The sequence below is a fragment of the Zea mays genome, chromosome 2 (genome assembly GCF_902167145.1).
Source record: "Zea mays cultivar B73 chromosome 2, Zm-B73-REFERENCE-NAM-5.0, whole genome shotgun sequence".
NCBI lineage: Eukaryota > Viridiplantae > Streptophyta > Magnoliopsida > Poales > Poaceae > Zea > Zea mays.
The window spans coordinates 12500808-12528536 of record NC_050097.1 but is presented as its reverse complement, the minus strand read 5'-3'; the positions used below and the strand labels follow the sequence as shown (position 1 = coordinate 12528536).

General features: G+C 44.4%; 3 protein-coding genes across 6 annotated transcripts; 1 reads left to right on the top strand and 2 right to left on the bottom strand.

The window, feature by feature from the left end:
• Positions 1-381: 381 nt before the first annotated feature.
• LOC100282025 (nucleic acid binding protein) lies at positions 382-2992 on the bottom strand. The gene is given in 6 exon segments (NM_001154938.1): positions 382-790; positions 997-1062; positions 1173-1457; positions 1588-1713; positions 2281-2367; positions 2469-2992. Coding segments are annotated over 6 exon segments (1050 nt in total). The 5' UTR covers positions 2889-2992; the 3' UTR covers positions 382-724.
• A 1304-nt stretch (positions 2993-4296) lies between these two features.
• LOC100276440 (APO protein 4 mitochondrial) lies at positions 4297-6447 on the top strand. The gene is made up of 3 exons (NM_001150231.2): positions 4297-4485; positions 4746-5026; positions 5416-6447. Exons 2-3 carry the CDS (start codon positions 4767-4769, stop codon positions 6140-6142), a joined length of 987 nt encoding a protein of 328 aa, NP_001143703.1. The 5' UTR covers positions 4297-4485; positions 4746-4766; the 3' UTR covers positions 6143-6447.
• Positions 6448-15049: 8602 nt separating this feature from the next.
• LOC100304314 (uncharacterized) lies at positions 15050-26106 on the bottom strand. Of its 4 annotated transcripts, none has more exons than XM_020547820.2 (18): positions 25346-26106; positions 24301-24500; positions 24062-24215; positions 23865-23974; positions 23717-23786; positions 23560-23642; positions 23381-23462; positions 23239-23279; positions 22802-22924; positions 22501-22645; positions 22311-22410; positions 18669-18757; positions 18354-18428; positions 17869-17943; positions 17021-17763; positions 16849-16944; positions 15507-15748; positions 15050-15329 (listed from the first exon to the last, which is right to left on the bottom strand). In XM_020547820.2, exons 1-18 carry the CDS (start codon positions 25526-25528, stop codon positions 15250-15252), a joined length of 2691 nt encoding a protein of 896 aa, XP_020403409.1. In that variant the 5' UTR covers positions 25529-26106; the 3' UTR covers positions 15050-15249. The 4 variants fall into 4 exon arrangements, with proteins under 4 accessions (XP_020403409.1, XP_008668222.1, XP_008668220.1 ...); XM_008670000.4 differs by having other exon boundaries at positions 22311-22413; positions 25346-26104; XM_008669998.4 differs by having other exon boundaries at positions 16789-16944; positions 22311-22413; positions 25346-25929.
• Between the last annotated feature and the right edge of the window lie 1623 nt (positions 26107-27729).

Sequence of the window (27729 nt, the reverse complement as noted above, 5' to 3'; positions counted from 1 at the left end):
CAAGCCGCGGTGAGCAGTGAGTGTTTACAAGACCAGCAAAGGTATTTGCTCGGTGCATGTAGCCTCATACAGCTTTTAGTCGCAGTCCAAGACCAAGACACCTGACATGCATGGTGAAGTGTACAGCAATTTGTTCATATTGAAGATGGCGTACTCAAATGAAGATGAAAAATCATCGAGTTACTTTTTTTTTTGCTTTGTGCTGGACGTTATCTCCTTATGCTTATGTGCATCTATGAAACCTGAAGGAGACATTTTATTGTAAAGCTCAACACCAATAAATTTTTGAGATCATTAAACTGAGTAACCAAATGATGAAACCAGGTTATCTAGAAAAATGTCCTGGTACGAAGGCCAATTCCACCAAGTTCGACAGTAGCAAAAACAATGGTGTCATTTTTTTCATCATATTATAAATAGAACTTTGTTGTTTCGAGATATCAGGAAAAAATAATGACAAACTACAGGCTCGTTCAAGCAATTCTCAATCTCAACGAGATGAATACAAGGTTCAAAAGTTACATCTGGCTATTCCCTACATTTCTCTATCTATTCATTTGCACACACGTCAGATGACACATCTGTAAATTGATATGAGTTTGATCGGTGGGCTCCTTGACCATTTTGATTGTGCGAGACAAAATACCGACAGATTGTTATTATGTTATGAGACTTGCCAATGGTTGTAGCAGCAGGTAGTTTTGAAAATATCAGCCTTCTCAGCTTAACATCTCTTGCTATGAGCATCACAAAATTGCTTGTATTCGCAATCACAAGGCCCCATCCTCACCTGTAGTTAATGTCCCAAATGAACGAAATGTCAGATGAGTAAAAGTGTAAAACACAAGAAGGATTGTGGCTCTTACAAGTAAAGCTACAGGATAGCGGCAAACCCAAAACCAACAATGAAAAAAATGGAAAGGATGCAGACTATTGGTGAACTGTTCAGCTAGAACAATAGATTCAATTCCTTTTGATGAATAAAATAAAACTGACCTTTCGGAAAGTGAAAGAAACTCGCCTTGAATTCCTTTTGATGACTTGACCACCCACGGCATCGATCTAAAATAAAACAGGGCACAAACATTAGCATGTTATTTACAGGTTGAATTTGTGCATTGTTAATAACATAGAACGAAGCAAAGCAATGCATAGGGTTGAAGAATACATACTTTATGATGTGGTATATAGTGATGCCAGGCATAACGACCTTCTCCTGACATCAATAGCATTGACCGAGGAGGTAGGAAAATGGCTTTCCTTATGCATTCTGGCTCTTGACTGCTATCTTCATCAACTCCATCGACCACACTTGGAGCACGCCAAGTGCCTTTAGTATATTTTCTGAACTCCATGATGCAAGTTCCAGCCAAAGAAAGGCTAAAAATCATTTCCTCAAATGCTGAGTGTGTGTCTATATGTGGAGACAAACCTACACCACAAGGATATTCATTTACCTGTAAAACACATGGGCAATTTAATGCATTATTCTGCTAAGGGACCAAGGCAAGAATAAGAATTATTGGTACCACCTTCAGCAAAGGAAACAACAGACAGAATAGTAGGTATATGCATATACACACTTACGGTCAATTGATCAACTAATCTGGTGGCGCAGTCCTTCACACCAGGAAAAGAAGCAATCTTCTCAAGGACAGTTGAAACAAAAGTAGGCAGTTCACCCAAGAACTGCTTCGAATCAACATTCCTTGTCTGCATATAGCAAAGAATCTTTTTCAACATAAAGCTAAGGTAGTCTCTAGCTAAAGATATGACGATTAAAGAAAATTGTGCACTACTCCCTCAATTCCAAACTATAAGATGTTTTGTTTTTTATAGATAAACAGATTTTGTTATGCATCTAGATATACACTTATGTCTAGATATATAATAAAATCAATACATCTACAAAAGCCAAAACATTGTATAAGTTGTAATGAAGGGAGTAGAAGTTACAAGCTTTAAGTTTGTTCATGCTACGGAAACCTTTACTATCTATGTGCAGTAGAAGTGAAATCAAACTGCATTTTATCACACGGTGAAACTTCAGGACTTGATTAGGTCCAAGAATGGTGAAAATGGGGCAGACAGTATGAAGGGTCAAAGAATGAAGCCATTGTTTCTTGGCAGCGCATATGAAGAAAGCTCGTGCTCTCTTAATGAAATAAAAACATCAGGCACTTAAGGTAAGTAGTCCCATTAAACTATTGACGTACGTAAGGAGAACGCAAGATACTGGAGCATTGCATCATCCTGAGATACTTACAAGGTCGAACTTACTTCGTACAGAAACTCATAACCGTAATGCTGAACTCGTCTTTTCGCCAGTCTTTTCCACGTCTTGCTATCCACAGCTGAAAGTAACTCCTGGCAAAAGATGTAGTACCACTCAGCACATCGAAGCAGGGCTATTTAGCAAAAAACCTCAAATTTGGGCAACAAACAGAGATGTCTCAAAATTGGCTAACCTGTTCCTCAGCGGCAGTCACGAACTCCTGAACCATGTAAATCCCGGGGATTCCGAGCTCCGATGCCGCGTGAGCCACCGGTACAGAGCCCCCAGGACGAGCCTTTGGCTTCACGGGCACCGAGTACCTTATGTGCAGCACGCGACCCGCAAGGAGGTCGCAGGGGCGCCCGTGGAGCGCAGCCATGGCGGCCTCCGCGGCGGCGGGCTCGTGGAACCGGACGATGATGCGGGCGCCGCTGTCGTCGGCAGCCTGGACTCCTGCGACCTCCCCGAAGGCGCCGAATGTCGAGCGGACGTCGGCGTCGGTCACTCCCACCGCGGGCCCGCAGTTGGCCACATAGAGGACGGCGCTGGGAGGTGGAGGAGCGGTCTCCCCGGTGAGCGGGAGCCGGCGTGTGTATCCAGACTTCGCCGCCATCTCTAGGAGCTTGCGGCGCAGAGGCGAACCGCTGAAGCGGAGAAACGCGGTGCGTAGCGTAGCGTAGCGTAGCGCGGCTAGCGCCGTCGGGGCTTCTGCGGCGTGGGCCCGACGGCCGCCGAGACCGAAAGGGGTGAAGCGAGCTGGCCCCTGCGTTCGAGAATCCTGCGGCACCGGCACGTGCTGTTTGTTTCGTGGGCTCGTCGTGGTCGAGGCGTACCTACTGTTTCCTTTCATCGAAGCCCAACCCAATAACTGAGCCTTGGTGTCAGGCGGTCGGTGGTGAAGACTGAAGAGCGACCTGCCCTTGGCGACGTGCGGATGCGCTCCCTCTCGCTGGAGTTTATTGGATCCGCAGTATCCCCAACAACGGGCTTCAGAAAAATGTTATCCCCAACATTGTAATTGGACTTTCGGTATTATAACAGTCTTTCCTTTGGTATTTCAGTATCCTGTAGAGACTTAACCGTTGTCCACGTTCATCAACGACTGTTATCCCCAACATTGTAATTGTGCTGCGTCTGCACGTTCATAACCGTTGTCCTCCGCGACCTCCGGCACACCTTGCCGCACCGCGCCCCGGCGCCGGCGGCAGCGGCGGCCTCCGGGAACACGAGCGGGCCGTCGTGGTCGCCGGCCAGCGCGGCGCTGGCGCGGATGGCGAGCGCGGCCATCTCCTCCGCCTGCAGCGGGCGGCGCCGCATCGCGGCGGGGAGCACGAAGTACAGCTGCCCGGGCTGCAGCGCCTCCTCGGGCCGCACGGGCACCACGGCGCCGCCGAGCTCCAGCCCGTCCGCGCTGCACAGGAACCACGAGGCCGCCCCGGCGGCGGCCGCCTTCACGGCCTGCGACGCCCGCGTGCCGCCCGGGAACCGCCGCAGCGCGCCGTCCGCGAGCACCACCCTCGCCTCCGCCGTCGCCGGCCCCGGCGCCGCCGCCACCGCCGTGGCCTCGCACGAGTTGCAGGCTCCCATTATTGTACTGCAGAACGAATCTGATAATGTGTCTAGACAGTCTAGTGTGCTGCGTCTGCACGTTCACGGACCCAATGAATCTTGCTAGTTGCTACAGCCGGGTAGCTCGAGCGGCGACCAGTGCAGTGCAGAGCAGGAGCGAGGCAGCCGACGAGCTGTTGGCTGGTGGACTTGACTACTGGACGACTGGTGGAGAAGTTGAGATGAGTAAGCGAGGCGGCGTGTCCGGGGCTCGCGTGTATATATAGCCGAGGTGATTAGTCGTTGATGAACGTGGACAACGGTTAAGTCTGTGCAGGATACTGAAATACCAAATGAAAGACTGTTATAATACCGAAAGTCCAATTACAATGTTGGGGATAACATTTTTCTGAAGCCCGTTGTTTGGGATACTACGGATCCAATAAACTCCTCTCGCTGCGCCCAACAACCCCAATTGGGCCGGCCGGGCTGCATCTCGTTCCACCGCCCAGCAACCCCTTCCGCTGCATTATTCCACGTGCGTTCTGCCGGTCTCTCTCGCCGCTGTCTCGCTCTCCGGCGACTGGTGGGCCGCCGCCGCCGCCGCCCCGCCAGGTGCGGAGGTTTTCGTTGGTCCTTCGCCAGCGACGAGCACCCACCAGGTACGCCCACCCCTTTTCAGGAATAATACAATCTCTTCTTGCACCAGCCCCTACCTTCATTCCCTTCATGCCGTGCGAAGCTGAGCACCGAAACCCTAACCTAAAGCTATTTAGCTATTTGATTTGACAAGCCTCTTAACTTTGAAGTTTTTGCAAAAAAAAATGATGTACATGTGTACACCCATGCCCCTTTACTGGATCCGCCCCCGATCTCACGCCAATGCTCTTTTATGCCTTTTATTCAAATTGTGAACTTGTAGGCTTGTTGTATATGTGCTGCAATGGCGTCTCTGGGGCGAAGAGCCGGGAGCTACATCTGCTCGGAGCTGTGTGGCACAACTCTGAACCAGAGACGCTACTCCACTTCGAGGGTGGATTGGAAGCAGCTGCGGCCAATGATCCTTAAGAGGATTAAGAACCGGACAAAGGAATACCCAATCAAGAGCATGATCCCAGTCGCGGAGGAGGTGGTCAGGGCTAGGGAGATTGTCAATGAGGGCGTCTCCAGACTGCTCAAGGTTGTTCCTGTTCAGTCATGCAAGTAAGGAAAATAAAGAAATTATTCGTTCCAAAAAATAAAGAAATTAGTCTTATCTTGTCTTAACTGAAAAACGATAATAAACCCAGTGTCTTAGTCTTACATACTCGATCGAAGTGTTTTTAGGAGAAAAAAAACTATAGCATCCTGAATTAGACAAGTATCAAAAGGATTGAAGAAATGGAGAAGTAGGAATATTATGTACGCATAGGTTAGTGTTTTTCTTGCCATTTTAGTTTTTTATTAATATCATAATATGACCCAATTCTTGTGATGCCAAGTTAACTGTTCTATGTGATATTTTTGCCTGATTACATTTTGTTGATTCCTGCCTGAGTATTTCTGCATTTTATGAGGTTGTTTAACACCTTCTGTATTGGTTTGGACTGAAGGTTTTGTCATGAAGTTCACATTGGAACCACGGGTCATCAGATGAAAACATGCTATGGTTTCAAGCGTATGATCAAGGACAGACCACATGAATGGGAACCGGGCAACTTGAATGACATCCTTGTTCCTGTTCAGGCTTTCCACCAGAAAAATATGTTTGAGCATGAGATAAAACATGACCAGCGGTTCGACTTCACTCGCGTCCCAGCTGTACTTGAGCTGTGCCATCACGCAGGTGCAGACATACCTGATGAGATTCTATACAGAAGTGGACAAATGTCTACTACACTCAAAACCAACAATCAGCAATCTGCTCCAATCTTGCCAGATGAACTCAGATATATCGGTCAGAAAACACTGGATGCATGGGAAAACCTGAGATTAGGTGCCACAAAACTTCTCTTGGTGTACCCATCCAAAGTTTGTAAGCATTGCTCTGAAGTGCATATCGGGCAATCAGGGCACAAGGCCAGAATGTGTGGAGTATTCAAGTTTGAGGGCTGGAAAGGGATGCACAAGTGGAACAAGGCTGGAGTGGATGACCTAGTTCCTCAGAACATTGTGTGGCATCGGCGGCCTCATGATCCACCCGTCCTTGTGGACGGTGGGAGGGATTATTATGGCCATGCGCCTGCTGTCGTTGAGCTCTGCATGCAAGTGGGTGCAATAGTACCCCCGAAATACCATTGCATGATGAAGACACACGGCTTAGCACCACCTGTTGGATGAGACCACATACCATAAGTCGACTGCCTGTATAGATCAGAGACCAAAATAATTTGCTTAAGGATCCAAAAGACTCTTCTGGAAGAAGCCATCTATTAACTGTAATGGCTAGCTAAGGAGATACGCTGTTTTGAAGATTATTAGTGTTATTAGAATCCAGAAGGTGAGATTGAAAAGAAAAGATTTTCTGAAGACTAGTAGCGGTTGAAGGCCCTCAGACAGTAGGGGAAATTTTGCATTGTAAAAGATTATAACAGCTTTACTTCATTGGCATTCATTTATTCAACGTTGTCCTTACATTTTCCCCCGCACTTGGATTTTAACCGTACGGGCAGTTTTGTTGAGCTGCCAAAAGTCGAGCATTCTTTCTTAAAGCTGTAATTTGTACACAGAAATAGGAAACTCCCAGCAAGGAAGCCGCCCCAGGGATCCTGTGGAGAGAGTTAGCATGGTGGCGGCCTCGTCGGCCCCTAGCTCAGGTCTTCCTGCTTCTCGCTCCTTCCTCCCCCGGTCTTTTCGTTTTTCAGTCATGGACTTCTCTCTTCTGGACTTTCGGCCAGGCCTGGCCTTCGCGGACTCCCTCTGGGATGTCCTGGCAGCTCCAGTTTGTCCTGCCCGCCCATATCTGCGGTCGTCCTTCTGGTTGGTGGTCTCCTTTAGTAGATGCATCTTCAAGTTGAATTCGGTCTCGGGTGGTCATCTTCTTCAGGCTGCTCTTGATGGGTTCGCCGCGGGCTTTGAGGTGCTTCAGCTGGCTGACCGGGTTTTTCGGTTTTCGGTTTCTTCGATGGCGGTGGGTTTTCATATTTACAACTCTGGTTCCATTGAGCGTAAGGAGTTCAGGGCCTTCTTCAACCTTTGGAATCGTGGTGGACCTAATTGGAAGCATGAATTCAGGCTTTTTCGGATGAGGAAGCTGCTTCCTGGTTGAAGGTCCAGGGCAGGAAGAATCCTTCATATGCGGATATTGTTAAGCTCCCTCTCACCGGTGCCAATGTTGTTCCGATTCGCAACTCTATCAGGTCTCCTGGTGGTGCTCAGCGTGTGGCTCGGGCTGGATCTTCGGTTTTCAATCGTTTGGGCCCTCCTTTCCTTAATCAGGCTCAGGCTCGTAGTAACTGGTGGCCTCGTGCTGGGCCTCGGCCTCGCCCCAGAGTTTCCGTGTTCAACCGTTTAAACTTTCCGGCTTCGGGATCGTGTCCTTCTTCCTCTATGGGGAGGATTGGATCTCCTCGGTTCTTGGACCCTAATTCTTCTGGTGTTGCTCTTGGAGGCGGAATTCCTAACCGTTCTAAATTTCAAATTTCGAACTCCAGCTGGTCTCGCCCCCGCAACCTCCAATGGCGCCCCGTGCGTGCTCGCGGGCCTGTTGGGCTGCCAGGCCCGCCGACCTTAAGCTGTCATTTCTGTAAGGGCCGGGGACACTTGGATTTTTTTTGTCCCAGCAAGTATACTTCCTTCGGTTCTTCTCTGACTTCGTTCCCTGCCTTTGGGAGTCGGGCCTTCTTGGTGGGAAACCAAAATTCTCCTGATCACAGTACCTGGTTTCGCACACCGGTTGCGTCTCTGATCAGTGGACCGCCCATATTCAGTTGCTTCGAGGAGTTCGCCCGGGAGGTATTAAAAAATTTTGAATCGACACCCCTTCAGTCCCTGACGCTTTCTTTGGGCGTCACCTCACCAAAACCCCAACCTGCTCCGTCTTCGTCTGCTAGCTGGCGATCCTCGGTTCCTGCTCCGATGGCGTTTAGGCGCGTTGATCCTGAACCCTGTCTCCCGCCGGGCTTCAGCGCTTCGGTGGTCCTTCACCGGGAGATTATGGCCAGGTCAGTTACTCGGTGCCTCCCGCCATTGCTTGAGGACTGGGCTATTATCAGCATTCAACCTTTACCTGACCATGAGATTACTTTCTCGGCGGTGAGGGATGTGGTTAGAGAATACCTTGTGGAGCACAGACGGCTTGGGGTGCGAGATATCCAGCGGTCGCACCTGGGTCAGGTTTTGGTTCAGTTTAGCAGCGTTCTTGAAAGAGACAATCTTGTTCTGCTCGGCCCGCAACAGTACCTCGATGCTTCCTTCACTGCTCAGCGACATAATGATGCTTGGAATCATAGAGCCCTTTACTTTAATCGGGAATGCTGGCTTATGTTGTTGGGATTCCCTCTGGATTATCGTTCATCAGAATACTTGCAGGCGGCTATTGGCTCTTTTGGCAGATTGATCTTGTGGGAAGAGGACAGACGCAATGTTTACAGGACTCTGCTCAGGGTGCGGGTCACGTCTCTGGAGGAGGTCCCGCAGTTCATTGTTTTTTCAGAAGCTGATGGCTTTATTGGTGACTCGTGGACGGTGCAGTGTGAGATCATCCAACAAACTTTGCTGGGGGTCAGCCTCAAGATAAGGACCCGGTGCCAGTGGTCCCGGAGGATGGTCAGCAGCTCCCTTTTGAGTTTTTTTGGTTTGGGTCAACTTGTGCCGGCGGTGGGCTGGGATCTTATTTTCCCGCCAGAAGACAATTTCCAAGCTCAGCCAGCAGACAACATTCAAGGAGATTGGGACCAATGGATTGTTAATGTTCCACCTGTTCAGCAGCCTCATCTGGACCTGCCACCTGACGAGCAACAAATCAGCAACCCCTATTCGGACCTGTCCTCAGATAGTTCTTCTGGTCACATTCATGGTGCCTTGCTTCAGAATGGGCAGATCCCTGAGGATCTGGTGGCTGTGGGGCCGGTGCCCAACTTTAATGCCCCTGCCCCCCTTGCCTTGGGTGACCTCCCTATGATTGGGCCCCAGGAGGTTGACGGCCCACCAATTCAGGGTGTTCTTCATGTGCCTGGGGATATTGTTATTCCTGATGCCCAGCCGGCGGAACCTAACGTTAATGGACACAACAACGTGAGGTTGAACTTTATGTTTTCGCAAGACTGGCAACCGGATCCTGTTTTGCTGAGTCACTTGGAAAGGAAAAGGAATGCCCAGTTCTTTAGGATCTGGGCTAACTATTTGGCCCAGGCTGATAGCTCGGTGACCTCGGTGCAGGTTCCCAAGAAATGGGCGTCCTTTTTCTTATCCAACTTGATGCAAGAAGATTCCTTTAGTTGGTCAAAAACTTTCCTGTCTTCATATATTCCTTCCGCTCTGTTGGAGCCAGAGACTGAGACACATCCTTTTGTCATCCCCAGGAAGTGTCCTGATGACAAGTTTCTTGATTCGGTCCTTTCTGAGGAATCTGCTGACGACACTTCTGTTCCCTCGGACCTGGCCTCCTCCACACCAAAATTTGTTGTAGTGGAATCTGACCTGAGGAGAAGCAAGAGGCTCCGTGACGCCCGGGCTGGATTCAGGCAGGGCTCCTGCCAAAAGAAGAACTGTTTGATGTGTCAGCACAAGTTTGAGGGTCCCCCCTCTCTTTCAGCTAAAACTATCAGGCGCTTAGGTGAGCGCTTTTGCAATCTATCAGAAGAGGAGTTGGCTGACAAAGCCCTGAAGAAAAAGAAGAACCCGCCTGGCTGTGTTGGCTCCAACAAGTCAGGGAAAAAAGATAAGGGGGATAAGAAACAAGACTCTTCAGATGATGACAACTGATATGTTGATACTGCTTCGGGTGGGATTATTTTGCAGGTCTCAATTTCGCCAGGCTTTTTGGCTGTCTCGGCCCTGGCGTCTCTGTCTGCTTTTTGTGTACAAGAACTTGGTGGTTTCTGGTAGTGCTTTGTTTCGTTTTAGCATATTCACTTTTGCCCTCCCAGTAATTGGGTTTGGGTCCCTTCCCATCAACGAACTTGATCCTTTTGATGAATAGTCACAATGCTATTAATTTTTCCGACTGGTCCGTTTTAAGTTTTAATGTCCGAGGTATTAACGCGGTGGCTAAGGGGAATGATATTCATTGTGTGATTAGGGAATCTAATTGCGACATCATCTGCTTGCAGGAGACGAAGAAGGAATTTTTTGACCGGGCTGACCTAAGAAGGTTCTGTCCCAATTCTTTTGATGAGTTTGCTTTTGTCCCTTCGATAGGAAATTCGGGGGGTTTCATTACTGTCTGGAATAGTTCGAAGTTGGTTGGCAGTGCTATCTTCCAGAACGAGTATGCTCTCTCGGTTGAATTTTCTGCTATTTCGTCGGATGAATCTTGGATTATCACCAACGTTTACGCGCCATGTTCCCCGAATGGGAAGATTGAATTCCTTCACTGGTTCTCCAATATTAATATGCCCTCGGAAAAGCGCTGGTTGATTGTTGGGGACTTTAATCTTACGCGTAGGCCTGAAAATAGAAATATCGCTGGGGGGACATTAATTTGATGCTGAAATTTAACGAGGCAATCAGCCAGCTCGACCTGTTGTAAATTCCTCTCCATGGCCTCTCCTTTACTTGGTCGAACAAACAAAGGGAGCCCCTTCTTCAGAGACTCGATTGGTTTTTCATGTCGCAAGAATGGTCGGTGTGTTACCCTGACACTCTCGCAACAACGCTGCCCAGGGATATTTCTGATCATGTGCCTTGCCTGATTTCTTTCAAGTCAAAGGTCCCCAAACCCAAGATCTTTAGATTTGAAAATTTCTGGTTGCAATTTGATGAGTTTATGACAGTTTTTCAAAATTCGTGGACTGGTCTGCCAAGCCTTTTGGACAAAGCGAATAATTTAACAGCAAAATTCAAGTTCACCAGAAAGATCCTAAAAGAGTGGCAGCGATCACTGCCAAAAATTGACAAAACTGTGAGACAAATTAAGTTGATTATTGAATTCATTGATATTATTGAAGAGCACCGTGACCTTTTGATTGAAGAATGGAATTTTCGTGAGTTATTGCAACACAAGGCTGCTGAGTTGCTTCAGTTTCAAAAAAATTATTGGAAGCAACGGGCTTCCATCAAATGGGTCACTGATGGAGATATCTGCTCCAGATTTTTTCATGCTCATGCAACGGTAAAGCATGGCCGCAATACAATTGCATTGCTCTCGGATGACAGTGGCTCAATCTTTTCAGAGCATGATCTTAAAGCTAACCTGCTTTGGAATGTTTTCAAATGTCGCTTGGGATCCTCTGATTTTTCGGAAAATGTCTTTGATCTCCCTAGCTTGCTGCTCTTCCACAGTGACTTGCATTGGTTAGATGAGCCTTTTTCAAAGCAAGAAATTGATAGTATTGTTGTGGTCCTTCCTTCTGACAAATCCCCGGGACCTGATGGGTTTAATACCAACTTTATCAAAAAATGTTGGCCGATTATTTCTCAGGACTTCTATGACTTATGTGATCAATTTTACCACGGGGATGTTTGTCTTCGAAGCATCAATGGTTCTTATATTGTCCTGATCCCGAAGAAGGATAATGCTAGTTTAGTGGGTGATTTCCGACCAATTTCGCTTCTGAATAATAGTATGAAAATCATCACTAAGCTGTTGGCCAATCGGTTACAGACAGTGATGACTTCCCTTGTTCACAAAAATCAATATGGCTTCATCAAAGAAAGAACCATTCAGGACTGCTTGGCCTGGGCATTTGAATATATTCATCTTTGTCATATTTCAAAAAAAGAGATTATTGTGCTCAAATTGGATTTTGAAAAGGCCTTTGATTCTCTTGAGCATGAGTTGATTCTTCAGGTGATGTTGCATAGAGGCTTTGGGCCCAGATGGATGAGCTGGATTAGGGATATTCTTCGGTCTGGCACGTCCTCAGTCCTCCTTAATGGTGTACCAGGGAAAACCTTTCATTGCAAGCGCGGGGTTAGGCAGGGAGATCCCCTCTCGCCTCTTCTTTTTGTTCTCGCGGCGGATCTGTTACAGAGCATCATCAATAAAGCGCGGCAGCAAGACCTGCTCAAGTTACCCCTGGTCGCGAACTGTGGTCAAGATTTTCCGATAGTTCAATATGTGGATGACACATTGTTGATATTGGAAGCTTGCCCTAGACATCTATTTTTTCTCAGAGCTGTTCTGAACTCTTTTGCAACTTCGACGGGGCTAAAGGTGAACTACAATAAATCAAGTATGTACCCCATCAATGTCTGTCCCACTAAAATGGAGATTCTAGCCGGAACCCTCAACTGTCAGATAGGTTCAATGCCCTTTACCTACCTTGGTGTTCCGCTTGGTCTGTCAAAGCCTAAAATTTGCCACTTTTTACCGCTCATTCATAGGATTGAGAAGAGATTGTCATGCACCTCTGCTCTCCTTTCCCAGGCTGGCAGGCTAGAGCTTGTTAACTCGGTGTTCTCAGCTCTCCCGACCTTTTTGATGTGCACCCTGAAAATTCCGGTTACCACGGCCAAGAAGATTGATTCTTATCGGAAACATTGTCTTTGGAGAGGAAATGACGTCAATTCGAAGAAACCTGCTCTGGCTGCTTGGAGTATGATTACACAGACTAAAAAATGGGGGCCTAAGAGTGGTAAGATTAGAGACACACAATAAAGCACCGCTTCTGAAGTTTTTGCACAAGTTCTTCAACAATCATGATATTCCCTGGGTAAACCTGGTTTTGAGCAACTATTACAGGACAGACAGGCTCCCTGGCTGCTCAAAAATTGGCTCCTTTTGGTGGAAAAGTTTGCTTAGTCTTGTCCAAGATTACAAGGGACTGGCTGCCCCAACTATTGGGGATGGAAGAACCATTCTTTTCTGGAAAGATATGTGGAATAGGGGTACCCCGGCTCATCAATATCCTGAATTATTTTCCTTCGCTTGTAACAGCAAACTTACCGTCAAAGAAGCTATCCAAAAGGAACACCTTATTGAAATTTTTCAGCTTCCTCTGTCGGTGCAAGCCTATGAACAATTTCTTGACTTAAACGCAACTTGGGGGCAAATCATGGTGACCAACACAAAAGATGCTTGGAAACTCATTTGGGGAGCTGATAATTTCTCTACAAAGAAAACTTATAGACATTTGATGGGTCAGGCTCAAGTTCATCAGATCTTCAGATCGCTTTGGAAAAATAAGTGTCAACCAAAACATAAGGTTTTTTTGGCTTTGGTTAAAGAACAGACTCAATACAAGGGATATGCTGAGAAGGAAAAACATGAATCTTGAGTCTTACACTTGTGAAAATTGCATCTGGCAAAAGGAGGAAACCCTTTATCATCTTTTCCTCAAATGTAATTTCGCGAAGGCTTGCTGGAATTCTATTGGTCTGACGCCCCCAAGAATTACTAATCCTGTGGACGCTGCATTAAATCTAATGCAGCAGCTCAATGTTTCCTTCTCTATGGAAATTGTCATTCTCATGACTTGGAGCATTTGGAAGTGTCGTAATGCCTTGCTTTTACAGGATAAGGACCCAACAGTGCAGCATTGTAAAAATGAGTTCGCAAAGGAATTACATCTGGTCACGCTTAGAGCTAAAGGAAGATTCGATTCGACAATACCTGAATGGCTTCAGCATTGGCAGTAGACCCCATCAATTTTACCCTTTTGTAATTTTGTAATCTACTTTCCTGTATGCTTCTAACTCTCGTTCTAAAATTTTAATAAAAATTCAGTAGGGGCTTGCCCCTCCTGTCCTATCAAAAAAAATTTGTACACAGATTTTTACTTGTGTTCGATTTTGTGTGTTGTATAAAGTGTTAACCTAAACATTTAAATAGACTAAACGTCATTTAAACCTTTGAACGGACTAAACGATCATCTATTGTTTAGCTATTTATTTGGGCTAAATGACTATTTAAACGGACTGAATGATGGTTAGATGGGATAAACCGTTGATCAAACGGACACATTAAAAGAGTGAACGCTCAAATAAATAGCTAGACAGCGTTCATGTACACAGGCTGTATTGTTTGCCGGCCATGCGTTGAAATCTAAATAAAAGAGAAAATGAGGTAGTTGAAGTTAGTTAGAATGAATAGAATCTTTTAATTATGTGTAGAGTGGAAGATAGAGAATTTTTAGGGAGAACTGTTGCAATTGAATATAAGAGAATGAATCTTGGTGACGTGGTTGCATATATGTGGAAAATTTAGAGGACACTGCGAAGATAGCTTAAACAAAAGTGTATGTGAACAGTGGGTGGATGTCGATGATTGAGTTACAACGGCGGACACTTTTTGTCCAAAGTTGAATGGTTCTCATCTATTTTCAAGATGTGTTTCTGCTCTGGACCAATCCTGGTCGAGCCCAGCATCAACAACTGCAAAGTAAAGGGAGGTCTCGAAGTGAAACTTTTTTGTTATTTTCTTTGTTGAATCGTATCACCGGATTATACCACTCTAACGTGTTGTTTGGTTGGTCCATTTTACTATATAAACCATTAACAGGGGTATCAATAACGGTAGATTATATTTGTTTTAGGTTTACTATAGTCGAATCACGATGGGATTTGTTACCGGCATATGTAAATTTGATACCGCTACCCAGCTCTCTCCACTAACTCCACCGGTGGAACCTGACAACCAAACAAAGCCCTTGCTCCATGGGTTATACCGCCATGATTCGATTCTATTTTCATTCCCGTTCCCAGTGGTCCAACTAAACACTGCCTAAATTTGTGCTGAGATTGAAAGTAAACGGTTTTATAGCTGAGAGCTGAAACGTTATGATTTTCGTAATTGAGGACTGTAAAATGAACTTTCTCTCATTTTTCTATGAACACTTCTTGTCTGCAACATTATATTGTAATCACATTATGATATTAGTATATTACTTTGTTTGATCTTTTGATAGTGAGATGGGCAGAAGTATTTCCATGTTTGTAATTGAATAGGTGAAAAAATAAACAACTTTACTGAGCGAGGTTGCTTTTATTAGAACTGGTCGATTCCAGATTTTATTTGGTGACCAATCTAGTTGAGAAAGCTGAACCAAACACACCTGAACCTAAGCACATCACGCCTTCATATTACATAGCTGACAAGGCAACTACAACATAGTCAGCAATCAGGCGAACACCCAAACTTCTGACTGATAAAAAAAGGGCTGCAAAGGAATGCTATTGTCATCGATCATATATTGTATATCAACTGTCTTGTTCACAAAGGACCAATTGGAGGGATGGGGTAACAACATCGAAACAATAAACCAGAATCATCGCACTCCAATTTTGCTAATACAAATAATTTACGACTGCAATGAATCAACGCCATTCCTCCTGTCCACAACACACTAAAAGATGCTCCCATAATCCTTTCTTGCAAGAGATGAAGATAGCCCACTTGTCGTAAATGAGTGCCCTCCTGTTCCTCCTGCAGATTTGGGTGTAAATGTTAATATCCTGGAAGGAAAAGATTATTTACTCCCTTGTTCAGTTGTGCAGGGATTGGGAGGGGGTTGGCATGGAATTGACTTCAGTTTTCTGCCAATTCCCCTCATTCCCTCTTCAAACTGAACATTTCTTTAAGATAAAGGAGTGGGTAGGTTACCCCAGGGCACTCCATCGCCCATGCCAAAACTAGGCCACGCAGGCTGCCCACTGTGATGGCTTCCCATTGGCCGCATCGGACTGGAAGTTGCCTGGTTATATCGCTGATGAAGAATTGGTTGTCCACGACGAGGACGGAGATTTTGCGGAGGATAATTTGGAGGGTTGTAACCACCGTAGTTGACGGGAACACTGGAATGGGCACTCAATCCTTGAGAAGACACATGAAATAATTGATCTGCTCTGTAACCAAAAACAGTAGCACAAATCAGCAGTCTTACAAAGAAACACAAATAATTGGGCAAGTTCAAAATATTCTGACTGGTTAAGGAAAATGGGTAGTAGAAATTAGTTAGGCTTTGTTCGGTTACAAGGGATGAAATCACACCATAGATTTAATCCGGATCTAGATTGGGTGAATCCATACCTCACACTATTGTTTTCAAGTCGTCCGCGATTACCGACTAATCGCGATTAGTCGGGCAGGTCGCCTGGTAGTGGTCGATCAGCCGGACGACTCGACTAGAGTATCAAGTCGTCCAGGTCGTCCGACTAGTCGTCGATTACGGGCGATTAGTCATCTGACTAGATGGTAAATCGACAAGGATTTGTCCAGGCGGCTAGGGTTTTCTAGTGGGCTACTGAGGTTCTATTTTTTCGGCCCATCTACAGTAGTATAAAGGCAATGTGCCGCCACCCCTTGTCACCCTTGAAACTTTTCCTCCCCTTTGCCGAGTCCAGAACACAGGCTGCGGCTCTAGAACACCAGCAGTAGCTCCAGAACACCGGCGGCGGCTCCAGAACACTAGCGACGAGATGAGCTCCTCATCTCAAGGTTCCCCCCTTCTCCCCCTTTCCTATCTTTCCTATTGTCTGAATTCTGATGAATCTGAATATGTTGGAGAAGCTGCTGCTGCTTTTTGCTTGGATGATGATATGCTCTAGGTAGTAGGTACTGCATTACTGATTGTAGCCTTGTATTCAATATTTCAGTTTCAGTTCTGCTATAGTGCTATATGCCTATATTGCCTTTCAGTTTCAGTTCTAATATAAACTTGTGCAATATCTTCATGGATTTGTTCCATACCTAATGAGTTATGGATAGAATCCATACCTTCCATAGTTTAAAAAAATCATAAACCCTTGGGTTATAATTCATGATGGGTTTAGCCAAATAAAAAAAATTGAGTAGGCTTGGTTTATTTGGGACATGGATTTAATTCCAATCCATTCTAATCCAGAGCTGGATTGGTGTAAACAAACAAGGTCTTAGGTGGCAATACCTTTGGTTTGTTGGTACAGGGTTAGATGTAGCGAAGACGTGGCCTTGGAAATTTGCTGACCTGATAGATCCACTCCCTTGGCCAGTTGCATCTCCAAAGTGGAGGTTGCTACTTAGTTCAGCTGACAGTGAATTGTCCTGCAGTAGTGACTCATCACTACAAAATGGAACATGGTATAGATTAATATTGCCTTTAATACAAGTTTACAAGAATCGATTTGAGTATTCCATACCTATAATTAGGGTCCCAATTAGCAGGATCAAGTGCTGATGAAGGTGAAAAGTCAAACGATTGTGATGGAGCCTGTGAAAGCACATGACTAGACGAGGCCTCCAAGGAAATACCACTCCTTGAACCTATTTGTGGTCTCCAACCAGAATGATAAGAACTAGGTCCCGCTGCACTATGAGAGTGACCTGTATGTCCTCGAGCACAGGCATCAAAATGACTGAAACTGACACCATCTCCACAACGCCCGTGTCCATGCTGAGATACATAATCATGTGGCGGCATTGGCAAGTTCCTCCTCATGTTGTATGGGCCCACTCCTGCAGATTTTCCTAACGGAGAACCATGAATGCCTCCACTTGCAGGAGAACCAGAACCATGCTTCCCAACCGAATTAGCTGGGATTTGCATCTGGTAGTTTGGTGGGGTAAACTGTGATGGACTGGCTCCAAGAGACATAGGCCCAAGACTACCAGGGCTCAATCGAATTCCTCTATCATGTGGGAGAAGCATCCTTAGTCTAACATCTGGACTAGAGCCAATTTGCGTTAATCCAGAAGAACTTAAGGGTGAATAATACATATTGATAGCATTAACATCACCAATGCTTCCGTAGCTGTTACCAAAACCAGCATTGGCGGTATAGCTACCATGGCTACCAAAGCTTCCATAACTACTCCCATAAGAAAAAGGAACCTTTGGAGGGTAGGCATTATTCGAAGGTAGGTATCTGTTGACACTTCCAACCTATACAAGTTTCAAGTATACGGCATAATGGTTTAAGAAAGATTCGGTATAGTTACTGTTTCTAAAACTCAACTGAGAAACATAAAATGAGAGGACATCTATCACCTGCGGGGAAAGACCTGAATGTAGCCAGTGGCCCCCTCCAGGATTGTGATCAATTGCTGCAGCACGAACAACAGGCTAAAATACAAATGAAAGACATGACAAGTTAGGGAGAGAAGCATGGGATCAAATGTCTGAATGAACATAAGCAAAAAAAAAGTTCTCCAGAAATATTTTTAAAGGTACATCAGAGAGTGTAGGTGTGCCATCAAGTAGGCAAATATTCATGTGCACTGATTATATTAACAAAATACAACATATTCAATATATTCTTGAATAGTGTAGGAACATGATTAATAAGAACACCAAATCATGTGGGATTAGGCACCCTTAATTAAGAAATACTACACCGCAATTCGTCATCACAAAATAGTTTCAAGAAGGAATGCCTGTAATTCTTACTATTATCAACTTAGATATACATTAACCCTCAAACAGAAACATATTTTTTTGTACAAAATAAAATATGAAAATAAGACCATACTCACAATTCTTGTGGTCTCAGGTACAGGTTCATATGGACCGGTGAACGATTTGCCTGTTATGAATGGATGGTATAGAGCCTGAAATAGGTTTCAGAAAACAATCAAGTTAATTCCAGATGACATAAAAATGTTATTCCGAATATGGACTTGTTATGGAGAACTTGTCATTGTGCAGGATGTGTAGTGCATGCAGAATCGATAAAAAATTATGATACTGATATGTCAATAGGATATAACATCTAGACATGCCCTAAGCCCCAACATGAGAGTGTATATAACAGTTAGGAAATGAAATCGTGCCAATCGCAGTAGCCATACCTGCAATGGTGACCATCTCTTATTTGGATCAAATTCAAGGAGACCCTTCAAGAAATCAACTAATCCCAAACGATCCATTTTTTCTGTCTCTGAATCAAAATGTAAGACCTGAGAACATAATATCAAACTTGCAAAGCTTTATTGTAAGAAGTCTCATCTGCGTATTCAGGAAACCAGCTAAAAGATGTCAAATTTCTAAATTATAAATTAAATAATGTAGTTCTAAGTTCCAAATAATGTAGAAGTTTTTTACAAGGAGATAAGGACATATATAAGATGGCTTGGGTCCATGAGAGGAAGACAAAGAATTCCGACCAAGTTAAGTGCATTGAGGATGAAATGGTGCACTGAAGAAGGATGAAATCGGACAGAAGGCGGATATATTTTGACAAATTGTTCAATGGAAAAAACGGGGACACAACCTTTCAGTTGAATGACTTTTTTATGACACCAATAGCCACATTGTGCGTAGGATCCAAGAATTTGAGGTTAGAGAGGCATTGAAAAGGATGAAAGGGGCAAGGCAATGGGCCCTAATGGTCCCAGTTGAACCATGGAGATGCCTCGGGGATATAGCTATAGTATGGCTAATCAAGTTGTTCAACCATATCTTTCGGACGAACAAGATGTCGGGCGAGTGAAAGAGAAGTATATTGGTACTGATCTACCAGAATAAAGGAGATATTCAAAGTTGTAATAATTATTGGAGAATTGAGCTGATGATCCATACTATAGAGCTATGGAAGAGTATCGAGCATCATATGAGAGGTATAACGAGGATCTCTATGAACCAATTTAGGTGGAGTTTGGTTCATTCAAGGGAGCGCCAATGGGAATGCAATCAGCTCCCGCTGGTATTTGTTGTGTTGCATCATTGCATGCATTAGTGTCGTATGTTTGGTGGCTGTGTGTACTCACCATGGGATCGCATAATAGCACCAAAACAGGGGTAGTGGACTTGCGCTTTGATCCCACAGGGTCGTAACTGCTTGCGCCGTGATTTGTTACAGAGTCATCCAACCAAATGTCGAACAAGGGGTCTGGATACCGACGTGAATCGCTGTGGGGTGGAAAAACATGAACCAAACAGCTCCTTAGTTTCATTCCCAGAAGCAGAAGATCAACCAAGGAAGTTATTTTCTTAATAAGACAAGTGATGGAGCAGTATAGGGAGCAAAAGAAAAACCTACACATGGCTTTTAATTGACTTAGAGAAGGCTTATGACAAAATACCAAGGAATGTTATGTGGTGGGCTTTGGACAAACATAAAGTTCCAACAAAGTATGTTGGACTCATTAAGGACATGCACAACAATGTTGTCACAAGTGTTCGAACAAGTGACGAAGACATGATGACTTCCCGATTAGAATAGAACTATATCAAAAGATAGCTTTGAGCCCTTACCATTTGCCTTGGTGATGGATAAGGTCACAGGGGACATACAAGGGGATATCGCTTGGTGTATGCCTTTTGCGGACGATGTGGCGCTAATTAATGAATGTCAGGTAGAAGTAAATAGAAAACTAGAGTTATGGCATAAGACTCTAGAGCCCAAAGGTTTTAGACTCAGTAGAACTAAAACCCAATATATAAGATGTGATTTCGGTACTACTACACATGAGGAAGGAGATGTTAGTTTGGAAAGTCAAGCAGTGACCAGGAAGGATATCTTTCGATATTTAGGATCAATGCTACTAAGAGACGAGGATATTGATGAAGATGTTAGCCATAGAATCAAAGCAGGGTAGATGAAATGGCATCAAGTATCTAGCGTTTTATGTCTCGTTCTATGTGACAAAGAGCGCACCACATAAGCTAAAAGGCAAGTTTTATAGGACGACAATTAGACCTGTTATGTTGTATGATGCAAAATATTCGCCTAAAACATGTGTAGCAAATAAGTGTTGCAGAAATGTGTATGATGTGTTGGATTTAGAGATGTCAATGGGGAATTCCCCACCGGGTTATAGCATCCCATACTCATCCCCATCATATTTGACTCATCCCCATACCCATCCCCATACCCATCACGGGTGCAAAACCCATCTCATACCCATCTCCATTCGGGTTTCGGGTTCCCATCCTCAATTAAGAGATAACTAGGTACTAACAGCTAGTATAAACCATCCAGATTTCATACATCACCACATCGGCAATCACTCATCCATGAACCATGATCCATTCATCCATCCATCAAAAAAGAAATCAGTACTTCGGGACCAATAGAAGAAATGGAGAAATGAATTCTCCTTACCTTCCTTCGTCATCATCCGAGTTCGTTGGCGCCTGAGAATCCATGGTCGTCACCGTCGTCCTAGGCTCCTAGCAGTCGGCGTAGTGTATGGTTGGTTATTTTAGGGTTTTGTTTTTTGCTAGTCTGCTAGTTGCCTTGTTGGGCAAGGACCTGGGGTTTGGTGCGTTGTCGTGCTGGGCTTGGCGGCCGGCTCAGCATCAACTCATTCATACAAACATGACAGGTGTACACGTATGAAATACCCATGGGTAATCGAGTTCGGGTTATTGCTTCCCAAACCCATACCCGTTTACCCAATGGGTGGAGATTTTGTCCCATATCCATACCCATGGGGATATTTTTTGTCCCATACCCGTACCCTAATAGGGGAATTCCCCACGGGTTAGCGGGTATCGGGTCCCCATTGACATCTCTAGTTGGATTGATGACCATACAAGAAGGCAAGAAGGGATCAAGTTCGGAACGATAATATACGTGCTAGGCTAGGGGTAGCACCAACTGGTGAAAAGCTTATCCAACCGGTTGAGATGATTTGGACACATTCAAAGCAGACCTCCAGAGGCACCAGTGCGTAGTGGGATCGTAAGGTGCGACATCAATGGGAAGAGGCATTGAAAGGACAAAGTTTACATGGAAAGTGCTTGTAAAAGGAGACTTTAAAGGATAGAATATACACAAAGATTTAGCCTTGAATAAGAGTGTATGAAAAACAATTATCCATGTGCATGAACCATGAATTGTGGTTTCTGTTGGGTTTCAACTCTAGCCTACTCTGACTTTCTTCGGACTAAAAGACTTTGTTGTTGTTATTCTAAGTTCCAAAGGTAGTCTATATTGTACACATGAACATGGCGTCAAAACAAAAGATGATGCTTTAACACGAGGAACTACAGAACATAAGAAAACACCAGCATCATGTTTAATAAATAATAAATCAAACATGAATGGCAAAGCAACAAAATTAGATTGACCTAACTAACAAAGAGTAGCATACTATACCAAAAGCCCAACATAGAATCTAAGGACCAAAAATCTAATTTAGAAACTAAAAAGAGGCAGTAAAAAAACTCGTCTGGGGAGGGGAAGACCGTCCTCTCGGTATTATATTAAGAAGAGACCGAAACATGGTCCCGGCCGAGAAAACCCCTGAACCCTGACCCCCCATCACTAACGGGGTGATCAACTGCCCACTCTGCAACGGCCCGGCCGGAGGGTGGCACGCAGGATTCCATTCCCCGAGAGCGGGAGGAGCACAGCGAGGGGTTTTTTTAAACCAAGTCCGAAAATTCGCCCGCAAGGGGGATCAAACCCGGGATCTGGAGGTGCTACTCGAAAGCCTTAACCATTACGCTAGAGGCCCTTTCGCAAAAGAGGCATTAAAACAAACCTGTCAGTTCGGAATTGTTCCAAGGATAGGTACATATGAGTTTGTCAAGCTTTAGGTGTGGGAAGTACCACTTTCCCATCTGTGGCTTCTTGGAGTCTCTCTGCTATTAGCAACAGAGTAAGGCAGTGCACAGTGACAGTATAAAACCAAAGGATCCTGAGTCATTTTGGGTGAAATCACGAGAACTTACCACTTCAACATCTTCTTCACTTAAACTTTTGTACGCACTACAAAGACCAGTAGGTGCCTCATTGCCAGGATAGATACTTCCAACATGTTTAAAAAACCTTGCAGTGTTTTTAGCTTCCCTTAGCAGTTCATCTGGTGGTTGGCCCCTACATACATATGCTCAGGTGTGTTAAATTCTTAGCTGAGTAAAAGAGATAATAAAAATACAAGATTGACTGCATGAGACTCAATAGGAGTTAGCATGCACCCAATAATGGGCATGATTGCATGCAAAATGCATAGTTTAGAGGTAAAAAACTTGCCCAAGAATTTTCATCATTCGCTGAAGCACATCATATTCTGACGCTCCAGGAAACAATGGCAAACCTAGAAACAGTTCAGCAACTATGCAGCCAAACGACCACATGTCGATCGCGGTAGTATATCTATTAAATGTTAAGGTTCAAGAAGGCTACTTCAATTGCATCTAAGAAAATGCCAGAACAGCAGAATGGCAGCACTTTATTGAAAAATACACGTAAGTAAACAGTGTTCCGCAAAAAAATGACCAAGAAGCTTTTACTGCCTCCAGTCACAAATACTCTCTCTGTCCCATTTTGTGATCCCTTTCCAATACAAATATATACATAAGATATGTCTCCAAACTAAAAGATTTAGAAGTTGTTGTTGATGATTGTAACTCTTAGGGTTTGACTGGAGTAGTGAATGAAATGAAAAACACTTCCAATATACAGGATACGGATAGCCAAGGAGAACCTCTGGAGACCTGTAATAGCGGCTCTAGCAAAACATAAGGGAATAATCAATACCTTATTTCAGTTAACCAACATTACTTAAATAAGAAACAAAAAATGATCTACAAAGTTAGAAAAAAAGAAAACCTGGATGTACGAGTAAACCGTTTTACCCTCCAGGCAGGCTGATCCAAAATCAATAACTTTCACTTCTGCAGCTGTTGTGACACTGTAAAATTCATCTTACACCATCAAGCTACAATGTTTTTTAAAGTAGTAGCCTAAAACTATAATGGAAAGTTCCAACGATCAAAAGGGTAACTCACCTGGGAGCTAACAGGATATTTTCTGGCTTCAAATCACAATGGATGATTCCAGCTTCTCTCATCACAACCATGGCATCCAATATCTAAAAGCATAAACAAACACAATTTGGTAATATAAAAGTAGATAATGGGCATTCATATGATACAGATATTTCACCTGTTTTGAGAAGGCTTGAACATATTTCAATTTCAGACCTCTTAAGTGATTCCTTTTGAGCAGTTCATATCTGAAATGGGAGCATGCAGTGTGAAAAAAAAACTAAGATGAAGCTGCTAGGCAAAAAAGTTTTAAGAATTCAGCTTACAGGTTTTGGCCAAGCATCTCAAAAGCTATACACAAATGGTTTTGAAATGACAGATAATCAAGCATACGGACAATGTTATGCTGATCATCAGGATCAAATTTCTGATTTAACTGCAAGTACATCCGCAATCTTAATAGTTAGTGACTTAGTGTACCTATTGAGCAAAACGAAGTTAAGTTTCTAATGAACTATCATACCGTTCTTAATAGTGAAACCTCCATGATAGCTTGATGGTAAAATGCAGGCTGGTTTTTTATCACCTTCACAGCAACATAGTCGTTAGTTTCTGTGTCCCAGCATTTAACTACTTGACCAAAAGTTCCCTGCCCAAGCATTTCCTTGACAATAAACCTAAGTACAATAATAACAAGGTACAGTTCAATATCATGAAACAAGCAAATATGGCACAGCTAAAACCAAGTAAAAAAAGAATAACCTTCTGTTCGACATCTTATTAACCAACTCCAAGTTGACATACAATATGAGATCCCAATTTGCATTGTCAAGCCCATCGTTGTGGGCTGGGGTAGAGGGATTCGTGAGGAAACGTTTTGGATTTAGAACCTCTGAGTACTTAAACTCGGGATCACATTGTAGATATGTCTGAATGATGCCTGCTGTTAATCTCGCAACAGACTGCATTATAAAAAGAGTCAGTGAACACTAGAGCATTAAAAGTAACAGAAGATAATATCACATGAAAGGAGAGTTTCTACAATAGAACAGAACATTACACATACACACAAGGAAGAAACCCATAACAATATGTCACAGGCAATTGCTGATTGATAGAAAGAAGGGTTTCTACAGAACAGAACATCAACATAAACATACACAAAAAGGAAGAAACACATAACAATATATCACAAGCAAGTGTTGTGAGATACTGGTTTGGTTGTATGATACTGGTTTGGTCTTGCTCAGATCCTCATCAAGTCTGAAAAGAGCTACCCAAAACACTCATTAACTGCACAATAGCGAAGGAATATGCTAAAGCAACTAGAGGTCAATACTACATCCTAGAACATTCTTACCAGATACACTAGTCAATGTTATTTAGCGTTAAAAATCTTTCGTTCTCAATTTGAAATCTCACTGCAATTGTATGCACTATGCAGTTTAATAATTTTACATGAAACCATAACACATGAGTCCATCGACGAATCAGATATTGTTCCACTCTTATGATCAGCCTATCGGTTTCAGTTAGACCAGGAAAAGGTTGAATAGAACCTATCCACAAGCAAGCACAAGCAACCAATCAAACAAGAACTTGACGTGACAGTCAAATGATCAGCCTATCGGTTTCAGTTGATCATCAATCAATGCTAGAGAAAAGGGAATTCAGCTACACTAACATGCTACTTCCTCATAATTCCCATGAATTTGATGGTGTCGAAGCAACACAGCTACTTCCTCATAATTCCCATGAATTTGATGATGCGGAAGCAACAGAGCAAGGGGTTGAGAACAAGCCATACCGGTTTCCGCCTGACCCCATGAAGGCTGCTGACGCGGGCAGCAGCCCCATTGGCGGAGGCCGACGGGGACGCCTCCGGCGGAGAAGCGGCCGCCGCAAAACGGCCGAACGCCGTGGAGTCGCTCGGCCTCCACGGCGGCGCCGCGTCCTCCCGCTTTCCGCAGCTGCCGCCACTCTCCTCCATACCCAATCAGCTAGATCACAGCTCTTGAAGCTCTTACTGAAGAGAACCTTCGCCTCCACCTCCAATCGCGACGATCACAGCATTCACGGGAGCAACCGAGCAGCGGCCGGAGGAATCCAGCTCCATCCTATGCGGCGGCGGCCATTCCAATGCTCCCTGATCCAACTCCTCTCCGGTCAATCGGAATTGGGGCAAGGACGGACGGCCAAGCCGGCGGGGATATCTACTACAGGTTGGACTGGACTGGACGCCGGATTTGGGATCCCTCTGTAGGATTAGGGATTTGGGATTGGGTCTGGACTCTGGAGGAGGACCGCCGCGTGCAAGAGAGAATCAACAACAGTCGCAGTCCAATCCAATCCCCTCGTCGATTTCTTCCTTCCTCGCCTCTCTCCGCCTGTATTTTCTTCTATTCTTTCCTTGCGGGCAAGATATACTTCCAGATTTAATTAGCTGTGAATCCCATTATTAAATAATTAACGAGACGATAATACGAGCCTGCGCCTATATACCTAGAAACTGTCATATTTTATATTTTTATTTATTCATTATTCCTACTGCTGACTGCGCCGTTCTGTCTCACTCTCAGCTGCGCCATGTGCCGTGCCGATGTGTCTCTCTGCGAGTCCCCCCACAAACCACCACCAAATGAATCCCACTGTATAATCCAATTTCAATTTTACAAAAATCATCCAACCAAATCATTCTCGTACCACAATCTCTACTAAATTTATAAAAACAAATTACATTGAAACTTAATACACCACTAAAATCAACGGTTCAAATCACTAGATAATCATTATATCTTATCTACTCAAATCCAACCTCTCCCTCACCCCTGTCCTTGCCGCCCCCTGTTGTTCACTGCCGCCACCAATGGCAACCTCTCATATTACATTGTTGCCGTCATCCCCTCCTCTCTATGGAACCGTACCGTTGCTAGGTTGCTAACAAATTATCTTATGTTATTCTCCCTTCATCTCAAAGTATATTACTTTTTAGCCCTTTATTTTTCATCCATATTGAAAGAAATCATAATGAATATATGCATACATACAACTATATTCATATGTTAATTAGTGAATATATGTTTAGTCTAAAATAAACTATATTATAAGAATGAGGGAGTATCTCGTTCTTTTCCAACGGTGTGTTCTATATCTCCTAATCTACATATTAAAGATATTTTTCTATATTAGATGTATATATTTTATCATATTATCGAATATCTATATACATTAGTGTCTTTAATCCGTGGTTTAAGCTCTGAAAATAGATGGATACTCTGTATAGAAGATGGAGCGGTGACGTTTCAGAGAACAGGGTTTACTTCTAACGGTCGGCAATATGCTGCGAGGTGGGAAACGGCGAGATGGGCGGCCCCGCGTGTCATAGACATGTAGCTCACGTGACGGAGGGTGGTGTGGTGTAGCGCCCAAGGGCCACGCAGAGTTGCGTGGAGCACACATGCCATTGACGTGTACCGTATGCCATTGGCTGCTCGAGCCAGGGACACATTCAGCGGGCGGAACTCGAGCCCGTACCGCTTCGATTTCGTACATTGTTTTGTTGACTGTATTTACTGGTAATTGCGGATGCAATGAGTTAGTGTTTGGTTGTTGTCAACTAGGTTCTACGCGTATGAGGTGTGTGTTTGGTTACCTGCGTGCAGATGTGGAGTCAGGCTCGCACGATACTTAAAGCACCCTAGGCCAGGCTCTCCAAGCGCGAGCAAATTGGTCGCATATCTGGAGCCAGGCTCCCGCCGGCCTGTCTCATGCAGCCAGACTACCGGGAGAAGCCAACCAAAGAAGCGGTAGAGTCACGGGCTCACTTAGGCCGTGTTTGGTATGGCTCTAGAGCAAAACTCCAAGGAGGAGCTGGCCAGAGCATGTCAAACACTCTAACTCCAGAGTTGTAAACTCTATGGAGTTTTTGAAGTTGCAGTACAATTTTTTGGAGCACCTCTTTTTGCTGCTCTGAAAACTCCAAAAAAAACAACCTAACCATGGAGCAGAGCTGCTCCACCCAATCATGGAGTTTAGACCACCGGTTATGAGAAACAATTTAAACTCAGGAACAGAGTTGCTCTACCCAGAGTTTTGGAGTAGAACTGCTTTGAGGTGGAGCAGAGCCATACCAAACACGCCCTTAATCTGAGGGGGTGTTTGGAACCGCTTCGCTTTACGAAATCTAAATTG

Excerpts from the sequence above, each read along its gene's own strand:
- LOC100276440 (NM_001150231.2), top strand. The coding sequence starts at position 4,767 with ATGGCGTCTCTGGGGCGAAGAGCCGGGAGCTACATCTGCTCGGAGCTG. Across the intron at positions 5,027-5,415 it reads GTTCCTGTTCAGTCATGCAA|GTTTTGTCATGAAGTTCACA; the intron begins GTAAGGAAAATA and ends TTTGGACTGAAG.
- LOC100304314 (XM_008669998.4), bottom strand. The coding sequence starts at position 25,528 with ATGGAGGAGAGTGGCGGCAGCTGCGGAAAGCGGGAGGACGCGGCGCCG. Across the intron at positions 24,501-25,345 it reads ATGGGGTCAGGCGGAAACCG|TCTGTTGCGAGATTAACAGC; the intron begins GTATGGCTTGTT and ends TTTATAATGCAG. Across the intron at positions 22,646-22,801 it reads CGAATGATGAAAATTCTTGG|GGGCCAACCACCAGATGAAC; the intron begins GCAAGTTTTTTA and ends ATATGTATGTAG.